The sequence below is a fragment of the Artemia franciscana genome, unplaced genomic scaffold, assembly GCF_032884065.1.
Source record: "Artemia franciscana unplaced genomic scaffold, ASM3288406v1 Scaffold_7601, whole genome shotgun sequence".
Taxonomy (NCBI): Eukaryota; Metazoa; Arthropoda; class Branchiopoda; order Anostraca; family Artemiidae; genus Artemia; species Artemia franciscana.
The window spans coordinates 1,955-9,896 of record NW_027067671.1 but is presented as its reverse complement, the minus strand read 5'-3'; the positions used below and the strand labels follow the sequence as shown (position 1 = coordinate 9,896).

The following is a 7,942-nucleotide window of genomic DNA, read 5'->3' as shown; positions in this document are numbered from 1 at the left end:
TATGAAATGGGTTGTCCCCTCCGCAATCCCTCGCTCTTTATGCTAAAGCTTTTAATTGTATTAAAAAGTAGAATTGTGGCAGAGTCAAACTTTAGCGTAAAGAGCGAGGGATTGCGGAGGGGACAACCCATTTCATATACGGAGTAATTTCTGTTCGTTTTAAGTTTTAATGTCGCTCCTTACTTTCAGTTAAAAAAACTAGTTTTTTTTATGTAATTTCTGAACGTTTTTGAATTAATGCATGTTTGATTTTGGCTCTCCACACATAAATTATTAAAATGAAATTTGCATATTAATTCCTTTTTTGGCTAAATGGCTTTCTCTTAGTTTTGATCAGACGATTTTGAGAAATAAGGGATGGGAAAGGAGGCCTAGTTGCCATGCAATTTTTCGGTTACATAAAAAGGCAACTATAAATTTTTACTTTTCACGAATTTTTCTATTAGTAAAAAATATACGTAACTTAAGAATTATCTTACGTAACAAACTTTTATATTCTTTAATTTTTATTATGTATATGAGAGGGTTTGTACCCTCGTTAATACCTCGTTCTTTACACTAAATCGCAAGTTTTGTCCCAATTCTTTAAGAATGACCCCTGAATCAGAAAGGCCGTAGAATGAATAGTTGAAATTACTAAAAATACTATAGCATAAAGAGCGAGGTATTTATCTCCTCCTAAATACCTCGCTCTTTATGCTAAAGTATTTTTAGAACCCCTCACATGCGTAATAATCTCTGTTCGTTTTAAGTTTCAATGCTACTCTTTACTTTCAATTGAAAAAAAATTTTCCATGTTTATTTTTTCATTGTTTTTTATAGTAATTTTAGAAAATCCTGCGCCCTTTTCATTGAATTTCTGTTCCCCCATGACACATTTCTCCATGGAAAGATCCTCCCACATAGCCCCCTCCCCTCAACCCCACCCCCAAAACCAAAAAAAATCCCCTGAAACCGACTGTACACTTCCCAATAACCATTATTATATGTAAACACTGGTCGAAGTTTGTAAGTTGCAGCCCCACCCCCAGGGACTTTGGGGGAGTAAGTCATTCCCAAAGACATAGTTATTATGGTTTTTGACTATGCGGAACAAAATGGCTATCTCAAAATTTTGATCTGTTGACTTTGGAGAAAAAATGAGCGTGGGAGGGGGCCTAGGTGCCCTCCAATTTTTTTGGTCACTTAAAAAGGGCACTAGAACTTTTCATTTCCGTTAGAATGAGCCCTCTTGCGACATTCTAGGACCACTTGGTCGATACGATGACCCCTGGGGAAAAGAAAAAAAAAAAAACAAAAAAAAAAACAAACAAATAAACACGCACCCGTGATTTTTCTTCTGGCAAAAAATACAAAATTCCACATTTTTGTAGATAGTAGCTTGAAACTTCTACAGTAGGGTTTTCTGATACGCTGAATCTGATGGTGTCATTTTCGTTAAGATCCTACGACTTTTAGGGGGTGTTTCCCCCTATTTTCCTAAATAAGGCAAATATTCTCAGGCTCGTAACTTTTGATGGGTAAGACTAAACTTGATGAAACTTATATATTTAAAATCAGCATTAAAATGCGATTCTTTTGATGTAGCTATTGATATCAAAATTCAATTTTTTAGAGTTTTGGTTACTATTGAGCCGGATCGCTCCTTACTACAGTTCGTTACCACGAACTGTTTGATTATGCGGGTGTATATTCGACCTGAAGTCTTGTTGCGTCCTTTCAATTTAATTGTCCTGTGTTGATCTTATTACTCTCCTAATCAGAGATCCGCTGAAACAATAAATACATGCAATTGTAATTGGTGACGCAAATGATTCAAAACTTGAATCTACCTATAATGCTTTTAATTCAAAAGAGAATGTAAGGTCTCAACTACCAAAGGCGATACACCAATCTATCAAACATTAACAAGGCCATCTATACTCTTCTCCTTCTAAGGGTAGTTACCACTATTGCCTTTTGCTATCTAAGCTGGACCAATTTTTGAAAATGGAGGGAAATACTACCAAAACATCAAGTGATCGTAATGATATTCGCTCTATCGGATTCATCACCAGATAACCTTACTGTAGAAGTTTGAAGTTCCTATGTACAAAAATGTGGAACTTTGCATTTTTTGCCAGAAGAAGTATCACGGATGCCTGTTTTTTTTTTTTTTTTTTTTTTTTTTTTTTTTTTTTTTTTTTTTTTTTTTTTTTTTTTTTTTTTTTTTTTTTTTTTTTTTTTTTTAGGGGTGATCATATCAAACCAGTGATTGCAGAAGATCGGAAGAGGTTCATTTGATTTGAAATAAAAAGTTCTAGTGTCTTTTTTAAGTGAACAAAAATATTGGAGGGTAGCTAGCCCTCTCCCACACTCTTTTTCTCCAAAGTGACCCTAAAAAGTTTGAGATAGCCATTTTGTTCAGCATAGTCGAAAAATCTAATAACAATGTCTTTGAGGATAAATTAACCCCCCACGGTTTTGAGGGAAAGGGCTACAAGCTATGAACTTGGCCCATTGTTTACATATAGTATTGGTTATTGGGAAGTATACAGACGTTTCCAGGAGAAATTTTTCCGATGGGAGGGGGTACGTGGGAGAATTATCCATGGAGAAATTTTTCACGGAGGAAGGGAATTTTCAGTAGAGGGGGGGGGATTTATCGGCGTCATTTAAAATACGATCAGAAATTAAATTAAAAAAAAAAACAACTTTTTTCAACTGAAAGTAAGGAGCAACGTTAAAACTTAAAACGAACACAAATCATTATGTATTTGAGGGGGTTGCCCCCTCATCAATACCTTGCTCTTTACTCTGAAGTTTTTTAGTACTTTTAAAAGAGCTTTTTATTTTAATTAAACGGTCTTTGTGATCTAGGAGTCATTCTTAAAGAATTGGGACAAATTCAAACTTTCAAGTAAAGAGTGAGGTATTGACGAGGGCAGAACCCCTTCATATGCGCAATATATTTCGTCCGTTTTAAGTTGTAATGTTATTCATCACCTTCAGTTGAAAAAAAACTTATTTTTTATTTAATCTATTGCTAAAACTGTATATGGACCTCTTATTAACTCAGTCCGCTACAACTTTGGCTCTTGGATTATTACTGAAAATTGGTTCACTGTGTATCAAATAAATAACGTTGACTGCGACGTTTTGTCCTTCCAAAATTTACTGAGGAATAATTATGAACCCCATTTCCCTGAGAAGGCAAAATTAAAACGTGTTTTACTGACAAGCCTTCTGTTGCTGAGACTTTTAAAAAACTTATAAGAAAAAAAATTTACATCAAGGTCGTATTACTGAGGTTAATAGTCTAAGGAAGATCTTAAGAAAAACATTGAGATAAGTAGCTTCCGATATGTTGAAAACATCCCTCTGAAATTAATTTCATGTCACTGGACCCCCTGATAATATTGCCAACGATTTGAACTTCTAATTTGCCTCCATCGTTCAAAGTCTGTCCCCTTTCACTGGCTCATGTCCAACTATTCCTGCCAAACCTCCTTCCCCCTAATTTCTCCCTTTGATGCTACTAATAAAATACTAAAGCTTAGAAAATCCCAGTTGCCTTTTCAGACAAAAGTTTCTAAGGTTTATCAATTTCTTTGCAAATCAAAAATGTAATGTGTCCTTCGCTGAATCTAATTTGGACCCATAGTACATTTTAGTGACATATTTTACTTTGATTATAACAATCAGCAAATAGAAAATACAAATTTTTTGGATGCTTTAGGAGTTACTGAACATCTTGAAAATAAGTTATTATTTTCAATGGTTTTCACTCCATTTTCGCTTCCATAAACACAAGTATTCACCCTTTCGGAGATAAAATACGCTCCACACACCCTCGTTACAAATAGTTAATCACCGATTTGACCATCGACAAGACCTCTTGAACCTATTTTTACTCAAGATCATTCAAAGATCAAAACGTTTCTCCTGTCGCACTGTTAGCTTCAAGCTGATAACCCCTATCTCAAGATAAGGGACTGTAATTTGCCTATGTGGGGTTTTTGGCTTTGGTGATCCCAGTCATGTTTAACAGCAATTCTTCCCCACTTGACAGTGTTTTTACAGTTATCAGGGATTTGCAACCTGTAGGGTTGGAAGGACTGACTTGGGGCTCTAGAGCCGAGGCGTCTTTCCCTCCAGCTTTGTGTATATAGAACATTTGAGCCAATTTTTACTCATGCTCATTCAAGGATTATTTACGGAATAGAATTGAATTACAAAATAAATCCCGTTATTAAGTAAAAACAAACACCTTTAGTCATTCCAATTGGAAATTTTTGAGCAAGCTTTTTTAAGAATTGTTGATCATACTAAGATTCAACTGAATTATAAAGTGTATTTAATACTCACTGCTGTCTGCTTGATGAATTCTTTCCATTGCCCAAACGCTCAGCGATAGATCCCATTGTGTGACCTAAAATAGATTACGTCTGTTATTCAGAAAGAGGCTAACCCAACCGATCAGGCATGAATATAAGACTTTATTTAAGGGAAGTGAATTCTTTCCATTGCTCAAACGTTCAACGATAGATCCTATTGTGTGACCTAAAATAAATTACGTCTGTTATTCAGAAAGAGGCTAACCCAACCGATCAGGTATGAATGTAAGACTTTATTTAGGGGGGAGGGTCATAATTTACTGTAACCTAAATTTGTAAGGTTTGCAGAAAATGGTGAGATCTATAGTAATAATAAGGTGTATGGGAAGATGTTTTAGCTTTAACATTTTACGTACTAAATGTGTATCTATATAAATTCTGCAGTATTGTTTAGATTGAGATTCAACTCGATATCGAGATTAAACTGTAAAATTGTTTCGATTGCTGTATAAGTGTTTCGATCGAGCTTTCACACGTCAAGCTCTTCTCTCCATTATCATCAGTTATTATTTTATTGTAACTATTTGTATTTAAACTGTGTTATTAACAATTTAATCTAGGAGCAACTTATCAGCGCAAAAAGCAGCACATTGGGCATCATTGCGCCAAAATAAGAGTCACACATTTTACAGCTACTTCAAAATTTTTCTAGCAGCATTAACATTTGTGGTTATTTTTATTTCTAGTATTTATTATTAAGCATTTCGAGTTCTAATCGCTTGTATTAGTTTGTCTTAACACTAAGTCGCTAAAAAAAAACAATAAAAATAGGCACTTATCAAGCACCTATTTTCAGGCGCTCGATGACACACCGAGCAGCAAAATACACCGCTATGACCCCTACTAGAAGGTCGTCCATGTAAAAATTATTTTTCTTGTGTTTTAAGATGACCGTACCTTAGACCTTAGTTCCTCCAGAGGCATACAAGGCGTCAGTAAACAACCTCCAATTTTCCCTCAAGTGAGCCACCGCGTAATTGTCCTTCCACTCTGGTATGAGACTCGCATAGAAGCCTCTTTTGTCACGTTCAAACATCCTACGGAGCGTTTCTTTTTGTCTTCCTCGGTGACAGGAGCTTTCCAGTTGCCGGTGGAAGAGCATTTAAGGATTCTTATGATCTGGTATACGGAGGATATGCCCAAGGTATTGTCATCTTTGTTTCCTCATAGCAGAGCCAACGTCTGGTTATAATGTGCAAGTACAGATCTCGGCAATGCTAATATTGTCTCTCTAACTAATCCTTAGGATCCGACGAAAACAGTTATTTTCAAAGACATGAAGGCGTTTCCTCCTGTTTCACGAATAGCTTTAAGCAGCTAACCCCTATCTTAAGACCGTGAACTGTAATTTTCCTATGTGAGGTTTTACGCCTTGGTGATCCCAGCCATGTCAAATGGCAATTCTTCCCTACTTGACAGTTTTTTCAAAATGTCTTTTTAAATTTCGGGTAGCTATTGCTCCTGATTCGTTATTTTGTAGATTTCAGTCGCAGCTACAACAATCATAGAAATCGGTTCAGCCTAGGTACTAACAATATCCTAATCATGGTAACATACCTGGGCGATCATCTCTGGATTGCAAGCGAAAACTTCTCATCGATGATTCTTCGTCAACACCCTCATCAAGAGATACGGGAATGCTCAATGTTTGCTTCTTTTGAGGAACGCTGAAAAATTTGGGATTATAAATTTTGCGAAAAATTTTCGATAAAGACTGCGAATTACCTCCTCGATACCTCGCCCTTCATGATAAAGTTGTTTAGTACTTCAAAAGCTTCTTATTGTTCTAATTAAACAACCCTTTTGTTTCAGGAGCTTTTCTTAAAAAAAATGAACAAAATTCAACTTTATCTTAAAGAGCGAGGTGTTAGGGAGAGGGTAACCTGCCTCATATACGTAATAATTACTGTTCGTTTCAAGTTTTAACATTGCTCCTTACTTTCATACGAAAAGACATATTTTTTATTTAATTAAAGATCGTTTTTTTTAAATAATGCCAGGAAATCTGGCTCCACCTTCATGAAAAAATCCCGACTGCCCACTAATATATCTTTTATAAAATTCAATCCTTGTGTAAACTTATCCAGGACAATAACCCTTAACCTTTCCGTGGGTAAGATTGAGTCGGTAAAGAGAAAGCAAGGCATATAAAAAAATTGTATAGGAATTCCGGCAAATTCCCCCAGTGTAAAATTTCCCCTGAAAAGTTCACCCCAGGGAAACATTCCTCCCCTTGGAAAATTCATCCCACGGAACATCCCTCCCGCAGAAAGTTCGTCACCGCCTCCTGAAAAATGTATGCATATTATACAAATACAAATAGTATACATATGCCTTTAAACTATATTGAACAAAATGGCTATCTCTAATTTCAGATCGAACGATTTTAGAAAAAGGGGGAGTGGAAGAGGCCCAAGTTGTTGTAAGTTACCCAGTTTGGTAACTTAAAAAGAACATTAGGACTTTTCAATTTTTAGTCGAACGATCCTTCTCCTAATATTTAAGGACCACTGGTTCAACCAGGAAAAACAAATGAATGAATAAACAGACATTCGTGATGTTTCTTCTGGCAAAAATTCAAAATTCCACATTTTTGTAGATGGGAGCTTGAAGCCTTTACAGTAGGGTTTTTTTTTAATACACTGAATCGAAAGTTTGATTTTCATTAAGAATCGTCGACCTTTTAAGGGGTTTTCCCTCCTTTTGCAAAAATCTGGCTTATTTTCTCAGGTTTTTAGCCTTTGATCGGTAACACTAGACTTAATGAACCTTACATATTTTGAATTAGCATAATAGGTTTATTCTTTTGATATTTCTTTTGGCATCAATTTTTTTTTGGTTACTATTGAGCCGTGTAGCTTCTTTCTTACAGTTCGTTACCGCGAACTGTTTGATATTCTGGGCAATTAAACTTTCAGTTTCAAATTTGCCAGATAATTAACACAATTTCTCTGGCAATTAATATCTTTTACGTGAAGTAGCCGAAAGCCTTATTTCTTTCTTTCTTTAAAGCTCCATTAAAATTTACATGAATCTCAAACGCAGGATGGTATTGGCGATTTTTTTGGTAAAACTACCACCGGCTTCTCTTATAGGCTACCAATCCTCTTTATATAGAAGTATTACTTACATAATATCTGCTGCGGAGCCTTTGTAAGTATCCTTTTTATGATGAACAGATGCCTCAGTGTATGGAAGTGTTGGGTCAATCTCGTCAAAATGTATATCTTTCTCTATAAGCGGACTATTCTGATGAATTTGGTCCACTACAAGGTATGATACCTGAAATGTGTTTTAATAGATTAAACATGATAATTGCTAAGAAATAAATTCATTGAAGTGATATATATATATATATATATATATATATATATATATATATATATATATATATATATATATATATATATATATATATATATATATATATATATATATATATATATATATATATATATATATATATATTTACTAGCTGTTGGGGGGCGCTTCGCGCCACTCCAACACCTAGTTGGTGGGGGTGCTTCGGGCCCCCCCAAGCCCCCCCCGCGCGCGTAAGTCGTTAC

The 7,942-nt window shown here is 35.3% G+C and overlaps 1 protein-coding gene across 1 annotated transcript; it reads right to left on the bottom strand.

Annotated features, from left to right (window-relative positions):
• Positions 1-1,532: 1,532 nt before the first annotated feature.
• Positions 1,533-7,658, bottom strand: LOC136043613 (bestrophin-1-like; the record flags this gene model as incomplete). The annotated part of the gene is made up of 3 exons (XM_065728520.1): positions 1,533-4,411; positions 5,934-6,043; positions 7,507-7,658. Coding segments are annotated over 3 exons (330 nt in total), but the record flags the coding sequence as incomplete, so codon positions are not given.
• Between the last annotated feature and the right edge of the window lie 284 nt (positions 7,659-7,942).